At 42.0% G+C, this 27,744-nt stretch overlaps 1 protein-coding gene across 3 annotated transcripts in view; it reads left to right on the forward strand.

The window, feature by feature from the left end:
• The first annotated feature begins 15,847 nt into the window (after nucleotides 1-15,847).
• Nucleotides 15,848-27,744, forward strand: part of immp2l (inner mitochondrial membrane peptidase subunit 2) — a 558,776-nt gene continuing 546,879 nt past the window's right edge. For all 3 annotated transcript variants that reach the window (XM_060839822.1, XM_060839824.1, XM_060839825.1), the window contains exons 1-2: nucleotides 15,848-16,005; nucleotides 27,503-27,634. In XM_060839822.1, coding sequence (XP_060695805.1) covers nucleotides 27,506-27,634 — 129 coding nt within the window. In that variant the 5' untranslated portion in view covers nucleotides 15,848-16,005; nucleotides 27,503-27,505. The remainder of the gene's footprint in view (nucleotides 16,006-27,502; nucleotides 27,635-27,744) is intronic.

A 27,744-nucleotide genomic window follows, 5' to 3' on the forward strand; every position in this document is an offset into this window, starting at 1 on the left:
TAGTGATGGGAGATAAGGAAATAGCAGGAGAACTTAACAAGTACTTTGCGTCAGTTTTCACAGTGGAAGACATGAGTAATATCCCAAGAATTAAAGGGAGTCAGGGGGCTGAGTTGAGTATGGTTGCCATTACAAAAGAGATAGTGCTAGAAAAGCTAAAAAGTCTTAAAATTGATAAATCTCCTGGCCCTGATGGGATATATCCTAGAGTTCTGAGAGAGATGGCTGAGGAAATAGCGGAGGCATTGGTTGAGATCTTTCAAGAGTCACTGGAGTCAGGGGAAGTCCCGGATGATTGGAGGATTACTGTAGTAACCCCCTTGTTCAAGAAAGGATCAAGACAAAAGATGGAAAATTATAGGCCAATTAGCCTAACCTCGGTTGTTAGTAAAATTCTAGAATCCATCATTAAGGATGAGGTTTCTAAATTCTTAGAAGAGCAGAGTCTGATTAGAACAAGTCAACATGGATTTAGTAAGGGGAGGTCATGCCTGACAAACCTGTTGGAATTCTTTGAAGAGGTGACATGTAGGTTAGACCAGGGAAACCCAGTAGATGTGGTCTATCTAGACTTCCAAAAGGCCTTCGATAAGGTGCCACACAGGAGGCTGCTGAGCAAGGTGAGGCCCATGGTGTTCGAGGTGAGCTACTGGGATGGATTGAGGATTGGCTGTCTGACAGAAGGCAGAGAGTTGGGATAAAAGGTTCTTTTTCGGAATGGCAGCCGGTAACGAGCGATGTCCCGTAGGGTTCAGTGTTGGGACCACAGTTGTTCACATTATATATTAATGATCTGGATGAAGGGACTGGGGGCATTCTAGTGAAGTTTGCAGATGATATGAAGTTAGGTGGACAGGCAGGTAGTAATGAGGAAGTGGGGAGGCTACAGAAGGATCTAGACAGTTTGGGAGAGTGGTCCAGGAAATGGCTGATGGAATTCAACGTGAGCAAATGCGAGGTCTTGCATTTTGGCAAAAAAAAGCATAGACTACTTTCTAAACGGTGAGAAAATTCGTAAAGCTAAAGTATAAAGGGATCTGGGAGTGCTAGTCGAGGATTCTCTAAAGGTAAACATGCAGGTTGAGTCCGTGTTATCACTTATCTCAAGAGGGTTGGAATATAAAAGCACCGTTGTGCTACTGAGACTGTATAAAGTTCTGGTTAGGCCCCATTTGGAGTACTGTGTCCAGTTTTGGTCCCCACACCTCAGGAAGGACATACTGGCACTGGAACGTGTCCAGCGGAGATTCACACGGATGATCCTTGGAATGGTTGGTCTAACATATGAGGAACGGCTGAGAATCCTGGGATTGTATTCGTTGGAGTTTAGAAGATTAAGAGGAGACTTAATAGAGATGTACAAGATAATACATGGCTTGGAAAGGGTGGACGCTAGGAAGTTGTTTCCGTTAGGTGAGGAGACTAGGACCCGTGGACACAGCCTTAAAATTAGAGGGGGTAAATTCAGAACAGAAATGCGGAGACATTTCTTCAGCCAGAGAATGGTGGGCCTGTGGAATTCATTGCCACAGAGTGCAGTGGAGGCCGGAACGCTAAATGTCTTGAAGGCAGAGATCGATAGATTCTTGTTGTCTCAAGGAATTAAGGGCTACGGGGAGAATGCGGGTAAGTGGAGTTGAAATGCCCATCAGCCATGATTGAATGGCGGAGTGGACTCGATGGACCGAATGGCCTTACTTCCACTCCTATGTCTTATGGTCTTATGCTCTTATCATTAGTCTTAACTTCCATATATACTGCAGCATGGTCAGAAATAGTTGTATTACCTATTTTACTAGACAATATTGAGTTCAAAAGGGTCAGGGGGACAAAAAAACAGGTTGATTCTGGTATGGCACTTGTGTGGGTTAGAATAGAAAGTAAAGTCTCTACCCTCAGGATGGAGACACCTCCACATATCTATCAGCCCCAACTCCTTGTTCAGATCTGCTAGCTGCCTAGATCTCAAAGATATGCCTGCAGAGCTCCTAGGTATCTTGTCAGTCTCTGGGTCAATGATACAATTAAAATCTCCCCCTATAATTGTCTGGTGAACCCCGAGATCCATAAACTTAGAGAACACTTTCATTACAAATTTAAAAGGGTGTGCCGGGGGCAATAAATCTTGTATTCCTCTCCATATATTAGGGCTTTAATCAATACATACCGTCCAGACTCATGTTTTATCTGGCTTAGCATTTGGAAGGGAAGATTCTTCCGAATAAGAATAGCTACTCCCCTACTTTTTAAGCTGAAAGGTGAAAAGAATACCTGGCCAAACCCACCCTGTTGCAGCTTCAAGTGCTCCTTATCAAGTAGGTGTGTCTCCTGTAAAAGAGATACATCAACCCTTTCATTTTTAAGACCTGATAATATCTTTTTCCTTTTGATTGGCGAGTAGCTCTCCTTGACATTCCAGGTGCACCACCTAAACGAATGGCTAGGTATGATCGTCCAGGCAAGCCTGAGATTGCTCAGAAGGAAGAACCCCACCCAAAAGACATTGAATACAGACCAAAATCAATTCACAAAAAGAAGAAAACTCTTTAAAACAGTTAAATCAAAGCAACTATGAACCACTCCTAAATAAAAATAACATAAAGCATATTTAAAGGGAGTCTTGCCCCCTTGCTCATAGGGGGCACTACTACCTTCCAATAACCCTGCCATAACCTCTCCCATTACAAAATAGAAGAAATAAATTCCAGTATCTTATAAACCAGAAGTTAAAGTGGGCGACACCCTCCCACAATCACCTAGATACGCTTAGCAAAACAACACAAGATAAAAATATATAAGATTACAAAATTACAATCCTAGCAAGTATTAATCAACTAAATAAGAAGAAAAACATTCAGAAACATTCCCCAATAATCAAATAAACTGCGCGAGCTATAGATAAGAGACCCAAAAAAGAATAAGGAACGAGCCCCCCACCCCTCAAGGAAAGATGGAGAAAAGAAAGAGGGAGAAAGGAGAGGGGAAAGACAAATGGGGGGCAAAACGAAGTCGTTGTCCATACAGTTCAAATCCCGCAGCCTACTTGAGAGCATCCAGGAATTCTTTTACTTTTTTCAGTGACCCAAAGTTATACACAGATCCTCCATGACTGAAGCGCAGCGTTGCTGGATATCGCAGAGTATTGAATATTTAAGTCTCTCAGACGCTTCTTCGCCTTGTCAAATGCCCTCCTCTTGCGGATCACAACCAGAGAAAAGTCCTGAAACAACATTATCTTGGAGCCCTTGTACTTTGTAACATGGGGATCCTTTCCCAAGACTCTGGAGGCCTCCAGCAGCATTTGTTTTTCTCTGTAGCGTTGAAGTCAAACTAGGACCGGGTGATTGTCGAGGTTGTCGATTTGCTCCTTCAGGGTATGGATTCGCTGCTGCAGAGCCCGGACCTGACCTACGGATGACTCAGCAGCAGTGTCCAAGGCCACGGCCCATTGCTCCATCCTTCCAACATGCTGCCCGAGTTTTTTGAACTCTTGATCGTGCTTCTGCGGCATGACCAAGAACAATGCCCACCTGGACCTGGTCTCCTCAATGGACGCATCAAAATTCTCTCAGAATGCAATGAACTCCGAGATCAGGCTCACCTCTGCAGATAAGTCCCCCGGGGTGGCTGCAGACGTCTCTGCTGCTGCAAAGAAAGGGGGGTCCTTATCTGTTGTGAACTATGACAGCCTTTGCCTTAGTCATTTTAAAAAGCACCAAACTGTTAAAGTTTGATGCAAAATGGCCAAGGGTGCATAAGCAGTTGAGGTGAGGATGGGCACCACATTTTGCCTGAATCTTGGGCAGAGCTCTGCAGACTTAGACCTGCTTGGTCGCTGCCATCTTGGATCCCCATTATCCCATTTTTGAAGGCTTCACATTTTACAGTCATCCCTTTACCTACAAATATCCACCCCCAATCTACCTTTGAAAGTTCTGCCTAATACCATCAAAATTGACCTTCCTCCAATTTAAAACTTTAACTTTTAGAACCACTCTATCCTTTTCCATCACTATTTTAACACTAATAGAATTGTGGTCACGGGCCTTGACGTTCTAATCCACTGATACCTCAGTCACCTGCCTTGTCTTATTTCCCAAGAGTAAGCCAAGTTTTACACCTTCGCTAATGGGTACATCCACATACTGAATTAGAAAAGTTTCTCATACACACTTAACAAATTGCTCTCCATCTAAGCCCTTAACACTATGGCAATCCCAGTCTATGTTCAGAAGTTGAAATCCCCCTCCATAACCATCCCTTTTTTTTTACAGATAACTGAGATCTACTAACAATTTTTTTCTTAATTTCCCACAGACTACATGGGGGTCTATAGTACAATTCCAATAAGGTGAATATCCCCCTTCCTTGTTTCTCAGTTCCATCCAAATAACTTTCCTGGATGTATTCCCAGTAATATCCTCCCCGTAATGTTATCCCTAATCAAAAATGCCACTCCCCTCCTCTCTTGCCCCCTCCCCCCACCAACTCCTTTCTATCCTTCCTATAACATCTATACCCTGGAACATTAAGCTGCCAGTCCTGTCCATCCATGAGCCACATCTTCATAATCGCTATGATATCCCAGTTCCATGTTTCTAACCATGCCCACAGTTCATTTGCCTTACAGTGAGAAAAGAGATCCATCTGAGACTGGTGCAGTTGGGAAGTGATCAGGCAGGCAGGAACAAAGCAGAGAATGAGGTAGGACTGGTAAATTAAGCTGCATTTATTTAAATGCAAATGCACACAATGCCCCATGCTCAAGTTTTTGCCTGCTCCAGTTGCTGTGTCCTCCCTCCAGCCTCTCTGGTTCCTGTTCCCAATCAAGATAAGGCTTGAAACTAGTAGTTAGATTCAATTCAATTCGATTCCCTACAGTGTGGAAATTGTGGTGGCTATCTCAACCTCTCCCACAATCCACCTCAGTTGCCTCTCATTGGTGGCCTCAATTGGTTGCTCTTCCTCCTGTTGAGTACCATATCCTCGGCAATCCCCTTTTCAGTTATGGAGTCTATGCAAATTCTCCCACAAAAGCCCCCTCGGTTGGTTCTCACGGGCACCTGATCTCACCTCAAGAATTCAGCTTACTTTTTCATTTTTGAACCGAAACCATAATGAGGTCAGGATCCAAGAGGTCCTTGTTTAATGAAAACAGGGCATCAGTGAGCACGTGGCTTAATGACATCTTCTATCATTCTACTGATTATCAAATGTATATGGAGTGGTATTTGGCCAACTGGATTTGTCATGTTCAAAACATACCTGGGCAGTTTTCCACTTGGGTGGGGGGTGGAGGTGAGTGACAAGGTTCGCGGAGCGCCTCAGTGATGGGACACTCAGATCAGACGGAAGCTGATTCCACTTCCAACGCGAGGGTTACTTGCAGTGTGTCTGGTTCCTTGAAGCCCCAGAAACTCACAAACCAGCACCTCCACATTATGATGGGCACCGTGCCTCTTGACAAGCTTTGGACCTACTCTGAGGTTTGAGGCATGCCCCAGGATCCTCCAATTCACTAAAATGTCCGATACTGTTCTTTAATTTTTTTTTAGATTAGATTAGACTTACAGTGTGGAAACAGGCCCTTCGGCCCAACAAGTCCACACCGACCCGCCGAAGCGCAACCCACCCATACCCCTACATTTACCCCTTATCTAACACTACGGGCAATTTAGCTTGGCCAATTCACCTGACCCACACATCTTTGTGACTGTGGGAGGAAACCGGAGCACCCGGAGGAAACCCACGCAGACACGGGGAGAACGTGCAAACTCCACACAGTCAGTCGCCTGAGTCGGGAATTGAACCCGGGTCTACAGGCGCTGTGAGGCAGCAGTGCTAACCACTGTGCCACCGTGCCGCCCACGATTTGCTATTACAATTGTGGCATCTACAATTGCTTACCACAGGACATCCAGACTTTGCTGCAGTTAGCATACAGGACTCTTTGGGCAACCGTGAAAAGCTCTATTGAATTCCCACTGAACAGTGGCCTAATGTGGGCGCACGCTCTGATTGGCTTGGGAATAGCATTAAAAATGCCATCATGGCCATCGTACAACAACAGGCTGACTTTAGGGAGGTTACCTGTTGCTTGCACAAGGCTAACAAATTCGTCCCTAGTTTTGTCACTCGCTTTAAAGATGTATGGGAGTCTTCTCAGGCAGAGAATGGTAAATTGGTGGTACAGATCCTTGTAAATTATGTGCTGTGCCGACATGCACGTGTTTACAAGTCCCACAACCTAACCTGCAAATGGCCACATGGGGAGATGCACTCACCACTCTCAGCAATTTTGATCAACGGGTCTGTTTGATTATAAAAAGGAAAAGGAGGCGTACCCTTGGCTCATGCAAGTGTGGAATCAGGGGCAGAGTCATGGCCAGGGACAGTGGCATTGGGACAAAAGTGCAGACAGATCTAGGGCATATGGCAAACTTGGTCACCGGGAGCGGGATCATTGGTCAGCGGCCCCTCAGCATCATTGAAAGCTTCCACCCGTGCACTACCCTTACTTTCCCAGCAATACCATACTCCTTCACAGGGGCAGCCTCAACAGGTCACCTTTACTGCAGATGCCCCATTTCCTCGTCCTCCTAATGCCCTAGGCTGCCTGGGGAGGGAGATTTTGCAGGCTGCCTTGATACACCTTTCCCACTCCCTGTCTGAAAATCCTATGATGGGTGTGGATTGGGGGGTGGGGGGTGGGGGGGGGGGTGTTGTCTCGTTTCAGTTTTCGTAGACTCCACAGCCACCCACTTGTCTGCACCTCCCTCATAGAACTTTCTCCTCAGTTCCCATACTGTCCGCACTGTGGGTATCTCTGAAGTGCCTACGGTTGAACCGCTTTCTAATCCAATGCCCTTTAGCGTTATGGTCACTGACAAGGCTATAATTTTCTCGTCCTGTTTAGTGGCCTTCCTGGGCCTCCAAACCCTTTGTAAATGGAATGCTTCTATTCACTGCTCTCCACAGGGTCTCACCCTAGAAATCACTGATTCCCGCTACTCTCTGTTTCAGGCTGCCATGACCACCCTTGTCTTCCCCTGTTCAGTCCGCCTACAGTTGGTCATGCCTGTCCAGACCTATGAGCACTTTTCTTGACCTTTTCCTTTCCCTTTTATTGCATGCCCCTTTATCTCCCACAATCTCTTCCCTGTGCGGGATCGTTCTGACAGGTAATTTCTTACATGAATTTCACTGTACTGCGTTTTTCACACGTGAACCGGGGTCACCCTACTCTATTCTTGCCGATCCCTACCTCACTTTGCCCTCTACACTAAGGTTGATTGGTCTTTACTTCATTAACCCTGAAAGAATAGCTGTGGAGATTCTGCTCACATAAGCAGACACTGCTGCTTTGCCATGATCCTGCCTCTACTCCCTACATCTCACTTATCGTCAAGGCCCCATGGCATCCCAAGGACTTGGGACCCATGGTAGCCACGTTACAGTGACTGCCTCAGCATTTTGCATCACTCAACCCTGGGAAGACCTTGTCAGTTCGGATTGTTGTCTCGGGCAGGAAGGATTTTGCGAGTGCTACCTCCCCTCATCCGTGGAGGTGACCTTTACTGTCCAGTCCCCTGGGACACCTCTCCTACGAAGACCCCTTACCACTTGCTGAAAGGTGCGCATAGGTCTATTTTTAACTCTCTTAAAGGTAAAGTACACCCACATATTCATAACATATCCCCCTTTAGAAAAAATGAACAAACATAATGAAAAGACGGCTTCATTTTTTTGTCTACTTTTAAAACACATTACCCTAGCATACAGATAACGTTAATGTAAGTTCACCTTAACCTCTTCCCATATACCTGTGTATGCATAGCATTCAATAAAGATAAAGTTCATCTAAAATCTATCAGTTAAATCTGCTATAATGCATCTGTGATTACATTCTTCCAACCTGCAACATGTATGATTTTTAAATTAAAAGTCTATAAGACTCCAATGAAATTGTCTCATATTTTTGTCTTTAAAGCGTTCTAAGAATGTAAGCGGATTGTGATCTGTGTATACAACCATCTCCGACACATTGTTCGTGCCATACACATTAAAATGTTGTACATCCAGTACCAAACTCAATAGTTCCTTTTCGATTGTGAATATTTCCTCTGGTGGATGTTGATCTTCAAAAAGTAACCAACAGGCAGTTCAATCCTATCATCATCTTCCTGGATGAATACACTTCTAACTCCTATGTCACTAGCATCGATGGCAACATTAAAAGCTTTTGAAAAGCTGGGTGTAGCTAAAACTGGTCGGTGGTTAATACGTCTTTCAAATGGTCGAATGCCTCCTGACATTGTTCTGTCCACTGAAACTTCTTCAGCAAATCGGTTAACGGTGCCACTGCACTTCTGAAGTTTGGAACAAACTTCCCATAGAATTGCTGAGTCCTAAGAATCGAAGCACCTCTTTCTTTGAGGTTGGTCATGGAAATTCCTCAATGGCCTTCATCTTTGCATTCCGTGGGGTCAACCTTCCATGACCAATGTTATGCCCCAAGAATGTCACCTCTGTTTTCGCAAATTCTGTTTTATTTATCACCAGTTTTGCTTCTTGTACTCATTCCAAGAGCTCAGCCAACTGTACCGTGTGATCTTTCCAGGACTTACTAAAGATCACTACCTTGTCCAAACAAATTTTGCAGTTTGTTAACCTACCCACAGCTTTGTTTATGAGTCTTTGGAATGTGGCAGGTGTGATCTTTATTCCAAAGGGCATCACTTTAAACTGATATAGCCCATTTGGGGTTACAAACGCAGAAATTTATTTTGCCTACTCTGATAAAGGTAGTTGCCAGTAACCACACATTAATTCCAACTTGGTGATGTAATTGGCTTGTCCTATCTTCTCGATACAGTCCTCCAATCTAGGAATTCGATATGACTCTGACTTTGTAATGGGCATTGACCTTTTGATAATCCCCGCAGAATCATGGAGTCCTGTCAGGTTTGGGAACTAAGGCGATCTGCAAACTCCACTCGCTCTGGCTTGATTCGATGATGTCCTCATTGAGCATGGCCTTCACCTCCATCTGGACCAGGTTGGCTTTGAAACAATTAAGCCAGCAGGGGTGTTGTTTTATCGGAACAGCATTCCTTATGAATACTTCATGTACAATAGCATTAGTCCTCCCCATCTGATTCACACATATGTCCTTATACTGCAGTAACAAATCTTTTTTGGAGTTGGATAGGCTCCTGGCTTGGGTCCTGGGGCAGCGGTCTCCTATAAGGGCTTGTTGTCCTTGTTGTTGTTTTATACTTCTCACTGTCCTAATTATTTTTGTTAAGCAGTGTTGCATGCGTTTCGGCTCACTACTGCTGCCTTCTGTCCCACTGACTTCACACTTGACCAAGACTCCCCTTCCTGAAAGGCCCTGCCATGAAGTAGAACCCATTGGGCTTGACCACTCTGATTCTGAGGGCTACCTACCTGATTCCAAGCCTCCTTCACCAGGCAATCCCCCTGACTCTGGCTATACTCCCCGTTTTGCCAAAGCTCCTGACCTGCTCTTTTGATTGCGAAAACGAAGGGATTTTGGAAACGATTTTTAGGACCCAGATTGGGCTGTCTTTTTTTAGCTGAGTTGTTTTCTAACAAGTTGTTTATGAGAATTCTTTTGCTGACCTTTCTGCTGTATCTCCTCACCCACTGATAAGTTCCTCTCTCTTTATATGGGAGCTGTTAGAACTGCGCCACTACTTATCTGGTGCTAACTCCTGCAAATAATGTGCTACATGACCGCCTAATGTTGTTAGACATGCATTGTTCTGTAATTAAGTCAGTAATCTGTAATCCTATATAATCTGTGAAACCCTATAGCTAGGCGGAGAGGTCATGGTCTATTTGTGCTGAGTGGTCACTGCTCTCTTCCCATGATATCATGAGTAAACATGTCAATTACTCAAGTCCTGCGTACAAGATTTAATTAGCGAGAAACGGAAAGTGTCTACAATACCAGTCAACGTTGATAACTCCCATCACAGCTGCTTCCTGACTGCAAACCACTGTGCTGCACCTGTTCTGCCAGTGGGACAATGATGATGATGGTTTCTGGGATATTGTAAAGTGTGAATCTATGTCAAGTTATTTTGCTTTACTAGTTGTGACACAGCTCTCCTAATTTTGGCACTAGCCTCCAGATGTTTATTAGGATGGCTTGGCAGGGTCAACAACTTTGTCATTGTCATTACCGACACCTAGGTCAATATCAGGTGTACCATCCACTTTCATTTATCTTTTGAGACTTACTTATGATTATTACGACTGAGTGAGTTTCTAGGCCATTTCAGAGAGCAGTTAAGAGTTAACCACATTACTGGTGGGTCTGGAACAAGGTCAGGATAGCAGATTTCCTTCCTTAAAGGACATAGATAATAGGTGGGTTTTTCTGACAATGGTCCTCATTAGTTTCTTAAATTCAAGTTATGCTGAATTCAAATTCCACCATCTGACATGGCGGGATTCAAACCCAGGCATTACCTGAGTCACTGGATTAATTGCCTGGCAATAATATCACTGGGCTATAAACCCCTTTTAAAAGCCCTGGTCATTCTTGGAGTTTTGCTTAATAATGTTCAGGGTTCTTACGCTGTTTGAGAGGATCTAGTCAATGATTTAATTTGAGTCAGAATTGTTATTACCATTTCAGAAACCCATAAGAGGAGCAGACCTTAGTGTGGTCAAACTATTGTCAATCGATGGTGACATCATATTGGGGCAAAGGGGTTATCTAATCACATGACAGAGGACTGACCACCATCAGTAGGCACTTGGTCCTATTGAAGATCACTGTCCTTGCAGTTGAGGGATTAGGACATAATCAGTCCTGCAAGTCAACTGCAACTGTTCTGGAAATTACAGGTAGGCCATCCTGTAATCTGGAGCTGGGCTGTGGTCAGTCTGGGCTATCCTGTCAAATCAGTGCAGAGGCTGGATCCTCTTCAGTGTTGGAGCTTTACTCAATAATGGTTGAAGAGCTTGGGGTGGGACAACTACAGACTCATTTAATTATAAACAGAATTGACTTAGGCATAACAGATTCCACTGAGATCATGTCCAATGAGAAAGAAGAAACTTATTCTCAGGAAGGTGATTGACACATACAGAAAAACTGAGGGCCTGAATGAGCAGCTAGAACTTTTTCATAACAGAAAAGACAGTGCTGATGTACATTCCTGGCCGGAAGGGCAAAAATATTATGGACAAAATGCAGGATGTAAATGCTTAGGAGGACATTACACAAAAGAAAAAGTACATGTCCAGCGTGGGGAAAGCAGTGTTCTCTGTAATGCGTACTGTATATTAAATGTTTGGTCAATATGTTGTACAACACGTAGGTAACATTGCCGCTAGACAGATATCATTTGTGTGGTGGGCAAAATGTCTTTTTGGCTTGATAACAACAACCCATTTTTAGAGTAAACCACCACTCATGGGGATTTCCTGCATTGTAACAGCTCAAGACAGCTAGCTTCACCTGTTGTTCAAATGTTTGAAACACCTTTTAGGGGAAAATGTTATGTACATAGTGCCTATCATGAGTTTTTACGACATACAATGAGTGATGATTTAATCAAGGTACTCGTTATCACACAGGGTAGTTTTTATTTGCCTGTGTCAAGCTTACATGGTGACAGATGACTAGGGTCCTATTCACGCTGTTGTCAAGAAGATTGATCTTGGAGGACCATAGGAACCCCACGTTTATATTGACCATTAAATATCGGTTTGAGGTAAACTCACTTTCAGACCTCTCAACTAATATGGAGAGCTCACAGTATGGCACAAAGAGTCAAGACAGGTTGTGGGCTACCCGATGTTCAGCTCTTCACACCTTATGAGGAGGAAATCGTGATCAGTTGACTGATGGTGTCCTAGTCCCTTGACTAGTACCTGAAGCTCTGCTTGATTTATCTTCTTTGACTTGACTGAAGCCTGCTCACAACCATAACAGGCTTCCTTCCATTGTGTCAGCACAAGGAAAGACCGCTGTAATATAAGCCTGCTATCTCTGGCTAAGGGAGCAATTCCAAACAAGGCAAGGTAAGTCAGGGATGCTCTAAGCATCCGGAGAGGCTCTAGAATGACAGTCTGCAATGAAAGCAAACAAAGATCCTCAAGATGCAATCTGATCCAGTCCCTGAGCTGGGTATGTGTCCCTCTAACACAATGTCCTTGCTACAGCTTTGCAAAAATAGTTGTGACACAAAGTGCCACATTAAAATGTAAATGAATCCCGTCAATGTCTCAGAGCTGTGCTGTAAAGTTCTTAGGGGCTGACATGTCAGATGCCAATGTCCATGAATTCAGAGTGCATGTGGCCAGTTCTTACTGGAGAATGCCCTGACATCCAATACGAAGGTTCTTCGAAGCAAACAGCAAGGTGATTTCACCAGGTACACTGAAGGTTTCCATGAAATTTTGTTTGTCGGCCAAGTTTGAGAAGATTGCAAGCAGAATATTAATGAGGCAAGATGGGCTGACAACAAAGTGTTAATCCCCATTAATTGGTAACTTGCTGTTGCCAAGCAAGAATCTTGCCAGTCTACCTGTGAAAAGCACAAAATGTTCTTGATTTGAGATGGACCTTGCTGAAAGTTTCATTCGATTCTCCCACACATCTCAACATAGCCCATATCACTCAGACCTCTGTAACATTTTGCCTTGTGATTCTAATAGTGGTCTACACTTATCAGAAAGTTCTTGCGAGAGTGAAAAGGTTCCAAAGCTTCATCCATGATTTGTCCAGGACGTAATATTCAGTAGTTAACTTGTTTATATTGGTATTCATTACAAACACTTCATTGGGTGATTTTGTCCTAGATTCCATTTCTCATGTTTGACCAGTAAAGCACTTCTCTTGCCTTCCTTGGACTCAACTTTATCCCTCGGTGGTACGCATGGATTTACTTTATTATCTCTCCTATCAAAAGTTTGGGAAAACGACACTGTTCCATGTACAATATGTCATCTTGGGTTGTCAATTCATCTTTAAACATCTAGCACATTCTTGTGACCATTATTTCATGGCTAGTTCTTGTAGCCTTGAGAGAGTTCCATCTTGATGGGTAATTTACTTGATTTTAGCAAGGCACTTGTCCATCAAATTCAATGATTCTGCTGGGTTGATAGCTTCTAGAGCATTTGAACTGCTGCATCAAGGTTGATCTGGAAGATTTCACACATACAACCCTCAACTTTCTTTACTTGGAGTGTTGCTCTTAACAGTCTGCCAGCTTTATCCCTTGCTTGGGTTTCGTGGCTGGATAATATATCTGTAACCAGAGCAATATTTATTGCAGTCTAGATTAGAGTGGTGTGTCTAGATTAGAGTGGTGCTGGAAAAGCACAGCAGGTCATGCAGCATCCGAGGAGCAGGAAAATCGAAGTATCAGGCAAAAGCCCTTCATCAGTAATGAAACATTCCAGCACCACTCTAATCTAGACTCTGATTTCTAGCATCTGCAGTCCTCACTTTTGCCTAATATTTATTGCAGATGTTTTGGAAAAGACAGTAGTGATTTGAGGAAAATGCTTTGAAATAGTCTGTGGTTAGACTAAACTTTGTCCCTTCCAAGAAGGTATCAACAAATATTTTCACAGGCACTCTTTCTCACTCTTAGCAGAGTCATTTCATTTGGTTTAATTGCATTAATGCAACTAGTTTTTATTGTTGCATTAAGGTTGTTCCAGCTCCTGACTCACTGGTGCCACGTTGAAAGGTGATCTTATCATTAATTTCATAATATTTCAGCATTGATGCTGTCAACATTAGTTTCTTGATTTCTGTGATCATTGCTCTTGCTCTGTGCCAAACACCACTATGCATTCTTTGCAGAGAGTTGATATAACGGTTCATAGTCTGATAACAAGTTGAGCAAGAATTTTGCGAAGTAGATGACAAAACCAAATCATTGCCCTGCTTCTAAGTCTGTTGGTTGCTGCATCGCTGAAGCTCTCAGTTTTCCAGGATCTCAGTGAAGACCTTTTGCTCTCAGTACATGATGTACGCACTCAACTTCAGACATTGTTAATTGCACTGCAGATCATTGTCAGAAACAGCTTCTTGCAATGTGTCTCTGCACCCACAAACTATCTGATCATCCACGATAATTTCTACTCCAGGAAGATCGTTAACCATCTTATGCTTTCTATGTTGACCCTTTCTGGAGTTGCAGAAATGCCAAATGATGTGTGCAATTAGCTATCTCTTGATCATTGTCCAGAATGTAGTTAGAAAACTGCTGCTTTCAGTGAGCTTCTCTTGCCAGTAACCATCCTTCACTTCTAGGATAGTGAAGATTTTTACCAAGAAACGTGTAGCAAAATTCCTTCAATGATTGGCAAGGTGTAATGAGGTCTCTTCTAAACTTTAGTTCAATTCTTTGGGTTAGTGACAATTCTCAGCTATCCAGGATGTTTCACTACTACTATACTGTTAATCTATTCTGTAGAAGTTGTTACTTTCTTGACTCAATCTTCTTTTCTAGTTATTTGATTCTGCCTTCTAATCTGGCCTTTTTGGCAGCTGGAGCTCTACTTGGCAGATGCTGAATTGATCTTACACTGTTATCTGCTTAAAATCATATTCTTTAGGAAGACATCCTAAGGTACATGATTTTACTTCTCTAGGCTTGTTCTGCAGTTCATGGCACAATATTCTGTGACATATTGCAAATTGGAGAAATGCATGGAAATTCAAAGCCTAATGTCGTATCTTATCCAAACTACTCTCTGAATAGCAAAAAGCTATTGAAACTTTAAGCAGTAACAGGCGTGATTGGCAACATCAATATGAAATAAAAGAAAGCCAACCATTGCAAGACTTGAGCACTAAGAGGCAACTCAAGTGGTAACTGGATCTATATAGAGTAACAGTCATCTTGATCACATATGGTTGGAAGAGAATGACCATGGGTATTGTCACAACCTTGGACGCTTACAGACAACTGGAGAAACTGGCTTCCACCAGTGGAAAATCAATCTGGAAGTTGTTAAATCGTCATGTGAACTGAGCACAGATCAAACATCAGTCCCAGAGGTCCGCACCTCACCAACAATAGAAATGAAACAAAAGGTACAATGGCAACTCTAATTTGGGATTAAAACTGTTGGTAAAGACATGTTACAAAGATGAACATAAAGAGACCTGCACAATTTAAAAACTACAAATACAATGCATCTTCAGAGAGAGATGAGAACTGTTAATGCATGAGAATAGCTGTGTGCATCGCAGGTAATGTGGATAACTCACATGTGAATGATAATACATGCAAATATTTTGAAAAAGAGGGAATGGATGTTTGACATAGAAATGCTACTATCACTCCTGTCTTGCCATAGTCATGTCATTTACCATTTGACACCCTTCACAGCCATTCACCTTGTTGCCAGGCCAACAGTATATTTGAGTGTTAGCCTAAGAGCACCTCACAACTTCCACCGGCAGCTTGTTCCATTGGGATTATCACTGTCCCAGTCGTAACATTTCACAATCGCTGCTAAGTCGTTCAACTCCAGGGATTCGTGGGAGTGGGGGAAGCAAAATGCAGCAGATTCTGGGAATCTGAACTAAAATCAAATGAATGTGTAAATATTCAACAGGCCTGGCATCATCTGTGGAGAGTAATGTTTCAGAAGTGTGACTGACAGACTCTCGGGGTTGGGTGGGGAATCCTGGTTGTGGGTGACGCGCAAGGCCCGGTGTCTCGGATGGTGTCGTTGGGCCCGGGATCGGTCTCCCGCTGGCGGGGGGTGAATGTTGGTCTCCGGGTCCGGGGGGGGGGGGGAAAGAGAGGCGCAGGGCCCGGTCTCTCGGTGGGGCTGGGGCTGGGGCTGAGGCTGAATGTTGGACTCCGGGTCCCGGAGGAGCCTCAGGGCTCGGCGCCGGGCCGGTCCGATCCGGTCCGGAGGAAGTGACGGCACCGTGCGGTGCGCGGGGTTTCCCGGGGCCCTGTGTCGGACTCGGGACTCGGTGAACAAACGGTAACTAGCGGCTCCGGAAAGGATTGGTTTAGAAGTTGTCTCTGGGTGTTATTGGGAGGGGGCCGCCTGTTTGTGATGCTGCAGCCTCTCTGACGGACTGGGTTCCCGGAGGCGGCGAGGCTCCGGCTCCGGCTCCGGCTCCGGCGCGAGCTCGGGCCAACGCTGAGAAGCGGCCGTTGGTCCTCACGCTGACTGCTGCTCGAGAGCAGCTGCTTTAGCTCGGGAATGGCGGGGGGGGAGCTCGGACAGTATCTGATCCACACCTCAAACATTAACTAATATCCTCTCTGCCTGCAGATGCTGCCAGACCTGCTGAGTTTCTCCAGCAACTTTTCCATTTATCTCACATTTCCAAAATTCCGCAGTATTTTGCCTTTATTTCCGCGGAACTGGATCCGCATCTCAGCTCCTCCCCCTCACACCCACAATGTCCCCCGCCCCCCCAGCACTCCAGAAGAGCCTTCATCAACGTCTTATATCACCTCAACATACCGCCCCAACAGCTATACAGAACAACACCGATTATCCGAATTTTGGATAATCCGAACAAGATCTCAAGGTCCTGATGCCTGGGTAAACTGTGTTATCTGAACATTTACAACACTATTTTACAACACTACCCAAGGCCCTTATTTCTTCTACCAAATTGCAATACCCCATATATATCTAAATACATCTGTCACTCTTCAGCCCATTGATCCAATTGATCAAGATCTCTTTGCAATTCTCCCTCCCTCCCAACCCCACAAATCGTCTCTCTCATGCCTTATCCTCCCCAGCTCCTGTGCCCATCACCTCCACCCTCATCTTCTCTTCCTATGTGCTTGCAAGTCTGCTACCTCCTGTAGTTTACATGTCATCTTCCTCCTTGTACTCTCTCCTGCTATTAAGACCATAAGCATAGGAGTGGAAGTAAGGCCATTCGGCCCATCGAGTCCATTCCGTCATTCAATCATGGCTGATGGGCATTTCAACTCCACTTACCCGCATTCGCCCCGTAGCCCTTAATTCCTCGAGACATCAAAAATCTATCAATCTCTGCCTTGAAGACATTTAGCGTCCCGGCCTCCACTGCACTCTGCGGCAATGAATTCCACAGGTCCACCACTCTCTGGCTGAAGAAATGTCTCTGCATTTCTGTTCTGAATTGATTCCCTCTAATTTTAAGGCTGTGTCCACGGGCCCTAGTCTCCTCGCCTAACGGAAAAAGTTTCCTAGCGTCCACCCTTTCCAAGCCATGTATTATCTTGTAAGTTTCTATTAAGTCTCCCCTTAATCTTCTAAACTCCAATGAATACAATCCCAGGATCCTCAGCCGTTCCTCATATGTTAGACCAACCATTCCAGGAATCATCCGTGTGAATCTCCGCTGGACACGTTCCGGTGCCAGTATGTCCTTCCTGAGGTGTGGGGACCAAAACTGGACACAGTACTCCAAATGGGGCCTAACCAGAGCTTTATAAAGTCTCAGTAGCACAACGGTGCTTTTATATTCCAATCCTCTTGAGATAAGTGACAACATTACATTCGCTTTCTTAATCACAGACTCAACCTGCATGTTTACCTTTAGAGAATCCTCGACCAGCACTCCCAGATCCCATTGTACTTTGGCTTTACGAATTGTCTCCCCCTTCCCTCTGTCAATGCTTCAATTAGTTTCTATCTCCCCACCCTCTCCCTATAGTGACAATATGACAGGTCTGTGCTTCAGCAATGTCTGTGGGTTTTTATTAGTTTATGGTCAGTTGAAAGATTGGGAGCAATAGTGTATATGACATTGTGTTTCTGCTGATTAAATTATATTTGTGTTAAACCCAATATCCAAACTTTCAGTCTTTTATTTTTCTTATCTCTGCATCAACACCTGCAGAAAAAGTTAAGATCTGATTAATATGCGAATACCATATACAAAAATAAAAACTTTAAAACAATCTCATTCTGATAGATTGCACAGTTACAAGTAGAAGGCAGTATTTTGAGTACTAAAACTGGGCTGAAAGCATAACTTGACCATCTAAATCTTTTATATTTCTGTCATCTTAAGGAATTTTGCTGCTAGGTGAAGATAGTTATGCTGTATTGTCCATTGCAAAGTTGTAATTTCAGTTGAAATTTAGTGCATTGTTGCCATTGTCTGTTCTCCATTTTCCACTGCTAGATTGTCACCATTGGTTGGCTCTGGCAATGTGGTGTAGTGAAAAGGATGAATAATGAATGCTTTATCCTCTTATTTTTGTTTTGCTCAAAATTTACAGAGCTTTTAAGTGGTAACACTATGTAAAAATGATACAATAGTCTGCTTTGGTTTTTGTTTTCTCAACTACCAACAGTAAGTTTTACCCTCATAATTTGCTGCATCTGTATAATTACATTTTCAGTAAAAATGCCAAGGTGGCTTATAAAGACAAGAAGAAAAATATGAATGTTGAGCCAAAGAAGATTAGGAAGGGCTAATGCTATGAATTGATTTAAAGGAGGAATTTGGGTTGGGACTTACATGGCTGAAGAATCTCACAATTGTCCTTTTAAGGGTGATGCACAAGAAATTGGAATTTGAGCATGATATGTTTGAATGGTTATTGAGTAGAAACATTTGAAATGAAAGACAAGGTCAAGGAGTGATGTGAACAAAATAAGACTTTTAAATTTGGGGATTTGGGGAACTGGGAGACAGTTTAGATTACCATAGACTGGAGTGAATGGAGAATGGCGGCCAGTATAGATAAGGATATATGCAGCAGAGATTTGGATAGCTGAAGTATATTGAGGGTGGCAATTGGAAGGCCACCAAGATTTTTTTGGTCATGATAAAAATGGACAGAAATTGAGCCAAGTGATATTATGGAGTTAGAAGTAGCAGCTCTTTGTGATGGAGAGTGTGGGGGATCAAAAACTCAGAGTTTAACTGAATCAAAGCATGCAATTGAGAAAATAGATTGTAATTCACCAGTGACAGATTCTCGCTTGACTTGGAATCTTCAATAATTCAAGCTTAATTTTCTGGGTGTTACTGTGAATAACAAATTAAAAACAAAGTAGTCACATTAAAGGATGTGTACTTTCTTTTCATTTTCCTGTAAACTTTATTGGCCATGAGGAAAGAAGACTGACAAAGGAGGGTCGTTTGAGATAGCAACTTTAATGATGAAACCTCCTGGAATACTTCCACAACTTAAGTACCAATATACTCCATGTGGACACATTTGAATTGTGTATCCATATCCATAGAGAACTAGGTTAAGAGAGACCGATCTCTTTCCAATTCCTAATTTTACTTTTGGATTTGGAGTTAAATCCCAAAAATGATTCGATTGAAAACTGTACAAACCAGCAAATTGCGGTACCTTCTCAGGAAGAGTCACTCAACCTGAATCATTAACTCTGATTTCTCTCCATAGATGCTGCCAGAGCTGCTGAGCTTTTCCAGCAATTTCTGTTCTTGTTTCTGCGATACCTTATTTAAAACATTTTTTTATGAAGTGTTTTACTTCAAAGCATGTTCTATCAAAATTTGTTTTTTTAAAGATATTTTTAACAAGGAGAGCTTTAGAGACAAAAGCAAAATGCTGCAGATACAGGTTTAAAATATAAACAGAAAGTGCTGGAGGAACTTGGTCCTGGCAGCATCTGTGGAGAGAGAAACAAAGTTAATGTTACAAGGCTAATATGACTCCTTTGGAACATTGAACTTAAGAACAGTGGGGTGGTGGAGTCCAGAACTAGAGGTGATAGGTTTAGGGTGAGAGGGGAAAGTTTTAAAAGGGACCTAAGGGGCAACGTTTTCACACAGAGGGTGGTACGTGTATGGAATGAACTGCCACAGGAAGTGGTGGAAGCTGGTACAATTACAACATTTAAAATGCATCTGGACGGGTATATGAATAGGAAGGGTTTAGAGGGATATGGGCCAAGTCAAATGGGACTAGATTGGGTTGGGATATCTGGTTGGCCTGGACGAGTTGGACCGAAAGGTCTGGTTTTGTGCTGTACATCTCTGTGACTCAATAACAGTTGAGTATGGAGGTAGCAAGCGTGTAAAAGGGATTAGGCAGTAGAAAGGTTGCAATAGGGTTCTTAGTGAATATAGTAGTGACAGATAGGATATGTGATTGAAAACGTTTTCAATCTTCTGTTGCAAGGTTGAACGCAACAGAAAAATACAAGCAGTCTAATTAAGGCTGAGCAGTGGGGAATATGATCAGTGGCAAAAAAAAATATTTTCTAGCAGGAGCTGAAGAATATGGCTTTGCTGTTTCCTAATTTTGAGCTCTGGTCATTTGAGATTCATCCACGACTTTGTGGGAGGGCAGTTAATTCAGTTGTCTAGGTGACTGGTTTGTGATGCAGCATGACACCACCAGCACAGGTTCAGTTTCCACATTGCCTGAGCTCACCTTGAAGGTCCCTGTTTTGCCTGAGGCAATCAGGTTAAACCAACACCAGTCATCTCACCCGAACAAGAGAGTAGCCTATGGTCCTCTGGGACTATAGTGACTTTTACTTTGTGTTGAAGTAATCTAGCAGTATTGAAGTTTGACACAATATAGAGGTAATGACATTAGAGATAGAATAGTTTTGTTGATTGAATTAAGACATAGAGGAACAGTTGTCGGCAAGGACAACCTTATGGAGCCAGACAAAAGTAAATTAGCATAGAAGGCTGATGGCTTGATCATGAGCTGTACTGAATGCTGCAGAAACCATGAGGAAGAAAAAGTGCACAGATAATATGATTTTGTTTAAGAATTTGCATCAGGTATGAGGGGCATGCATAGGATAAATAGGCAAAGTCTTTTCCTTGTGGTCGGGGAGTCCAGAACTAGAGGGCATAGTTTAGGGTGAGAGGGGAAAGATATAAAAAAGACCTAAGGGGCAACTTTTTCACGCAGAGCGTGGTAAGTGTGTAGAATGAGCTGCCAGAGGATGTGGTGGAGGCTGGTACAATTGCAACATTTAAGAAGCATTTGGATGGGTATATGAATAGGAAGGGTTTGGAGGGATATGGTCTGGGTGCTGGCAGGTGGGACTAGATTGGGTTGGGAAATCTGGTCGGCATGGATGGGTTGGACTGAAAGGTCTGTTTCCATGCTGTACATCTCTATAACTCTAAGTAGATATGAACAGGAAAATCCTTGAGATGAATTATGGTGCATCTTGTTAAGATCCACTAACTCAGCAGGGTAGCACTTACTAAGTGATTGGGCAAGTTCATAATGTCTGCTCTGACTACATAAAAATGCTTAGTATTTTAAGTTTAAGTATGTCAAGGTAAATTCAATGATATTCAATAGTGTAAGCTTGCAGATTGGTGGTAATCTTGCCTTTATTTTGCAAAATGTGGGTTCCAGGCGACTTGCAGGTCTTAAATGCAAAATCTAGGCTGATGCTGCAGCATAGTTCTGATGAGTGCTGCACTTTTTGAAATCTTTTGGATTTAATTTTAAACCTGCCTGAGTTAGTGGATGTAAATGATCCCATTACCTGTATGCTTTTTGAAAAACAGCATAAGAATTTGCCCAATGTCCTGAACAACATTTGACGTCTTTTAAATAAAAAAGTTTGTTATCTATTGCTGTGGGATTTGTCTGCAAATTGTCTACATACCAATGGTGCTACACTTCAGTCAACTATGAAGCTTTTTAGAACAGCTTGAGAATGTGACTCACGCTAAATAATTGCAACTGCGTTTCAGTTAAGACAAATTCCACCTTTTATAGTTTATTTGGGATTTTCCACACAGATCACCTATTTTGAACCACAATCTGAGAAAGAAATCTTCATTCTTGTAGGAAATAGTATGAGATCACTTTGTTATTCAGTTAATCCACCAACATTGATATATTTGATGGAACTATAGATATGAATAACAGTGACAAAAACCTAAAAACGGTCAGCATTTCATACACAGATCATATTACCAAAATTATAATTGTATGTATGTACAGCAGTATCTTTTAAATTGTCAGTTTTTGTTAAATGCAGTCAGTTCATCTTTAAATATACAGTCCAAAAATCACTTTCTGGAATCACAATGTGTAGGTCTGGAAAGTAAAATAAAGCTGGATCATACATTGGATACTATAACATGCTTGGGGGGGAATTTACATCTGAGATTCTGACTCGTTTGACTGCAATGAGCTGAACTTCTGAAGAAATTGAGTAGAATACTGAATTACTTGCCACTGACTGTGTGGAGTTTGCACGTTCTCCCCGTGTCTGCGTGGGTTTCCTCCGGGTGTTCCGGTTTCCTCCCACAGTCCAAAGATGTGCGGGTCAGGTGAATTGGCCATGCTAAATTGCCCGTAGTGTTAGGTAAGGGGTAAATGTAGGGGTATGGGTGGGTTGCGCTTCGGCGGGTCGGTGTGGACTTGTTGGGCCGAAGGGCCTGTTTCCACACTGTAAGTAATCTAATGCTGATCTTGCTCCTTCTGTCTTGCTACTGAGGCAATAATAACTGAAGAACTGAGGTCGCCTTCTATTACAAAGAAGTTCAAAAGAAGCTTCTATATCAGAGCTTTTTAAAAGTCATGGTGGAACAGTCATGAGAGACAAGTGCCAATTCTTCTTTTCAAAAGTGTTGAAGATTTAAGAAATGATTTTTAGATTTAGAAGTAAGATCTATCACAGATGGCAAATACCTAATCATACATAGGAAAGAAGTTGGCCATTCAGCTCATTGAGCTTCCACCACCATTCAGTTAGATTGTGGCTGATCAAACCGCTGCAGGGTTTCTGTAAAGGTTATAACCCATCTATTTGTCCTAGAGTTCCACAGTATAGCCTTTACAAGAACCAGCTTGTCAGTTGCACAGTTTCATAGCGAGTAAGCCATAACAAGGACCCACTTGGAAGGTTTGATCTTGCTTAGATTAGATTAGATTACTTACAGTGTGGAAACAGGCCCTTTGGCCCAACAAGTCCACACCGACCCGCCGAAGCGCAACCCACCCATACCCCTTACCTAACACTACGGGCAATTTAGCATGGCCAATTCTCCTGACCCGCACATCTTTGGACTGTGGGAGGAAACTGGAGCACCCGGAGGAAACCCACTTAAGAAAACTATATTTATGATATATCTTTAAATTCATAATAGTACAATGTTACTGTGGATGACATTAATTTACACTGCATTATTCCTGTATTTTCAGCATTTCATTTGTACGTAGCACCACTTTTTGTCTCAAGCAAATGCTATCCTTATTGCTATGCTATCAGCTTGTGTTTAAATTTTGTATTTTTTACAGTTTGTATCATCAGCCTACAATTGATATCAATGCAGCAAATGATTTTAATGCTCATTGTTACAACTGAGCACTTACAGCCTAGGCACATTGTTCAGATACAGATTATAATTTGCACTATTCTATCACAGCAATGCAGTTATTTGTTACCACACAAAATGTGAAATTGCAGGAATAGAGATTTTGTAAACTGAGTGCTAAAGTGAGGAATATTGTGTAAGTGAGATTTCTCTAGTAAAGTCACATATTGCACTCCTTAGATATCAGAGTTGAATTCTGAAGAAAGAGGAGAATAACAGCTTTTGAAATGTGATTATGTTGGAGAATACTGAGAATCAGGTGCATGGACAGAAAGACAAATGACTGGATTAAATTAAAGTTAGAATTTTATAAACCAAAGCGCTTGCGAATGTATAAGTAGAGAAAAATCATCAAGTATGGACATTGGAAACAAAGATATGGTGACCTTCACCTGGCAACTGTTGAAGAAGAGATTGAGGGTAAAAGCAGAAGAACTAAAGAAGAAAGAAGTATAAAACAGACTTAGTAAAAAATGGATGGAGGATAGTATTGAGATGTGGACTGAGGAAGGTTTGAAGAAAGCCAAAGAATTAATACAATGTCAATTACCCCAAAGAGGCTGTGAATGAAAAGAACAAAAAGGATATATCTGCTAAGTATTTATCATGCTGTACTTCAGATTAGCATTGAGAATTTGACTTTAATCTGTAAAACTGCAAACTAGTTAAGATAAAAATTGAAAATGCTCACAATACTCAGCAGATCTGGCAGTATTTCAAACCTTTAAAGTTTCAGGTCACTAACCTTTCATTAGGGCTGTTTATTACTTTAAACTCAAGTGAGGGAAGAATCAGGTGAAAGAAGATTTAGAAATCCAAAGAGAAAAGTCAAGGCAATATAGACGTGCAGTGACTTAGAGTCATAGAATTTTACAATATTGAAACGGACCTTTCAGTCTAACTCATTCATGCCTACTAGTCTTCCCAAGCTAGTTTCATTTGCCTGCACTTGGCCTATAATCCTCTAAACTTTCCTATCTATGTACCTCTCCAGATGTCTTTTAAATGTTGTAACTGTACCTGCATCTCCTATTTCCTTTGGCAGATCATTTCTTATACTCGCCACCCTCTGTGTGAAAAAGGTTACCCCTCAGCTAAAGCAAACTGAGTGGAAAAAGAATGGACAAGAAATTTAATGGTAATAGTCCATTAGCAAGTAAGGTCATGGAATGCATAGTAGTAAATAAAAATAAAAGCCTTTTAACTGAATGTTGGTGGCAGGCCACTGATCTCTTCTGGTAAAAAAAAGCCATGGAAACAGATGCAAGCACATCTTTCACCTGCCTTATGGAAAAACCTCTCTGGTTATCTGAATGTGAGATATATTCATAAGAGCTAGACACACAAAATCAAGACGAGTTGTTTTGATCTAATTGCCATTACAAATATATAGTTACTTGGCAAGGCTGGTTGAGAAGTAAATATGCAAGGGTTCACAGCCTTAGAAGTAGAGGGGGTCAATTCAGAACAGAAATGCGGAGACATTTCTTCAGCCAGAGGGTGGTGGGCCTGTGGAATTCATTGCCACGGAGTGCAGTGGAGGCCGGGACGCTAAATGTCTTCAAGGTAGAGATTGATAGATTCTTGTTGTCTCGAGGAATTAAGGGCTACGGGGAGAACGCTGGTAAGTGGAGTTGAAATGCCCATCAGCCATGTTTGAATGGCGGAGTGGACTTGATGGGCCAAATGGCCTTACTTCCACTCCCATGTCTTGTGGTCTTATGGTACACTTCATTTTGAAAAGGCAGAATGAAAAAATGAGGAGCAACCCCAATTGGAAAAGATGACTTGGGGGCCAGTAGTGAGAAAGGATCTTGGGTCAGAAGATCAAGAAATAGAACTAGTAAGTGAAGAGATTAGGAATAAGTAGAGTTAGATTCCAACTGTAGTTATGAAGTTGGACAGAGAATTAAGCAAATAAAAAAAACGTGGAGCTTGTGGTGAAGTCAGTGTCGCAATCTTTTGGTAAAACAGTAAATTCATCAATCTTTCTGTAGATTGAACCAAACAAATTGGCAAAGGTAATTTGGCAAATGAGATTCCAGAATGCTATCATACCAGTTTTCTGCACAATATGTTTGTAGAAGTAACTGGGGTAAATTTATTCCAGATCTTAATATTGTGTGGTGAGGCAGGTTTAGTTATCTCATCATAAAAGATCCTCTGTGAAAACATAGTATGATTGAATTACATTATAAGTTTGAAAGTGACATAGCCCAGTTGCAATAAGAATCTTAAAAAGATTCAATTACACAGGAATGAATATAGAAATACCCAATGTTTACTAAAGTGTACGGTGATAAATAATCATTTAAAGAGCAATTCAAAATGTTCATCAAACATACATTTAAAAATAAACAAAAAACTCATCAAGAAAGGTCACTAGGGAAGTTAATGAAAATATTAGATTAATAGAAGAAGCTGTACTATTGCAAAAGATGACAATAAGCCTGAAGATTGGGAGTGGCTAAGAAACAAGCAAAACACCAGCAAAGAGACAAATTTTGATTGCAGAACTAAGACTGGCTAGCAAACTCACTTTTTCTCTGCCTGTTAAAGAAAAATTGCTGACATCACTGACTGGATGGAAACACCAAGAACTTAAAAGATAACTAATATTCTCTACTGCTGACAGTCACAGAAATAAATTGACTTACTCTGGTCTCATCTTAAATCCTTACAACTTAAGGGCATTCAAATGACTCTAAATTACATATTCTTTTCTCATTTTTGTATTGCCCATTGTCCTTTATAACTTTGAATGAGTGTGGACCAACGAAACTACACAAGGGCCTTCTGTTTGGCATTGTGCTTTTGTTTTTTTTGAGCTAGCAAGTAATGAATTTGCTCATTTTTGTCTCAGGAAAACCTTGTACACTGTAATTAGCTCCTTAATAATCTCAGTGAAAACAGTTAACTACATTTTATTTGAATAAATCTGGAGCTGTGTGATGAGAAGAACTTAAAACCTCAGCTGCAATAAACTAGTGATAATGTTATTTAGGGGTTATTTTCTATTCCAAGTTATGTTTTTCTGCATCCAATCAGGTATTTATAAAATCGTTGTCGTTCTGGAAGTTGGATAAAATCAACAGAACTAGTTGTGATGTTCTATTTTTTTTCTCAAAAACTTGACAGAAACTTTAATTGTAAATGGACATTTGCAATCTGGCTTGCACATATAACCTGTAGAAACATGTCCAGGTTGCTTGTTTTGTGTTGTGGTGCATGTTTTAAAAAATTGTGCTCTCAATCTGTTCTTGTTGCAAGATATTTTCTAATCAACCTGTTTGGAGATGTTATTACATACCTCTGGAGGTTCGACTTGAACACAGGACTCCTTGGTCCAGTGGCAGGGTCACTGCTGCTGTATTGTAGGATCTCCCGACTCACTTGCACCAAAGGTAATAGACAGAATGGTAGACAACTGATTGAAGGCAGACACCTATCATTTAGGACCACAGAAGGAAGAACGGCCATTGTTTTGCAAATGTGGGAGATAAGGGGTGTCTAGAGCCTGGAAGGAAAGGTAACTCCATTCTGGAGAAAAAAAGGTCCGAGGTCCCTAGGTAAAAGAGTAGTTTTTGCTTCTTCCCAGTACCAGGGAGATAATTAGCAGCAACAACCAAGCGATATCTGGGCATTATTGTTTCCCAGATACACTGGTGAAACATAAATCTGTACAGTAGCAGATTTCAAGCATGCATGTATAAATATAAATGAGCTAGGTGACAGTAAGATTTTAATAGTATCATCGCTGTTTTGCAAAAAGGTGGGAGGGCGTTTTTGATAACCGGCAAGTTAAGAATTCTTGCTGTATGTAGGGCATGTGGAAGTTCTGGGAAGATGCTAGTTCTGAAGAATTGAAAGGGAGGGATGATCTTGCTGAGGATAATAGTGTGGGAGAGTTGTAGACAGGAAGGTGGTGCACGTTTTGTAGTGAGAATGCTGTATTCACTGTCATAACCTGGGAGCTGACTACAAAGTATTTTAAATATTTATGGTGTTTCTTTATTTTGTTGTCTTATATCATCACTTCCACTCACATTTCTCCATATTATTACAACATAAGACTGCTTGTATTGTAATATATATTCAATATCATGACGAGCAGCAATAAAGAGGTTTTGAGTGATGTTGCAGAGAACTTATGTTGTAATTTTGTTTTGTCAGATAATGGCACGTAGTTTTGGCAGACGTTACCTCAAGGCATTTGTTAGTGGTTTCTTTGTCGCTGTTCCTGTTACTGTGACATTTCTGGATCGTGTGGCATACATTGCAAGAGTGGAGGGTGCATCAATGCAGGTACAGTAGACAAATTTTGCTTTGTGCTCATACAAGACAAATTGTAAGCATACGATGAAATTGAGCATATTTGCTCCTGCTGAAAATGTGTTGCTGGAAAAGCGCAGCAG

Source organism: Hemiscyllium ocellatum, chromosome 19 (genome assembly GCF_020745735.1).
Source record: "Hemiscyllium ocellatum isolate sHemOce1 chromosome 19, sHemOce1.pat.X.cur, whole genome shotgun sequence".
NCBI lineage: Eukaryota > Metazoa > Chordata > Chondrichthyes > Orectolobiformes > Hemiscylliidae > Hemiscyllium > Hemiscyllium ocellatum.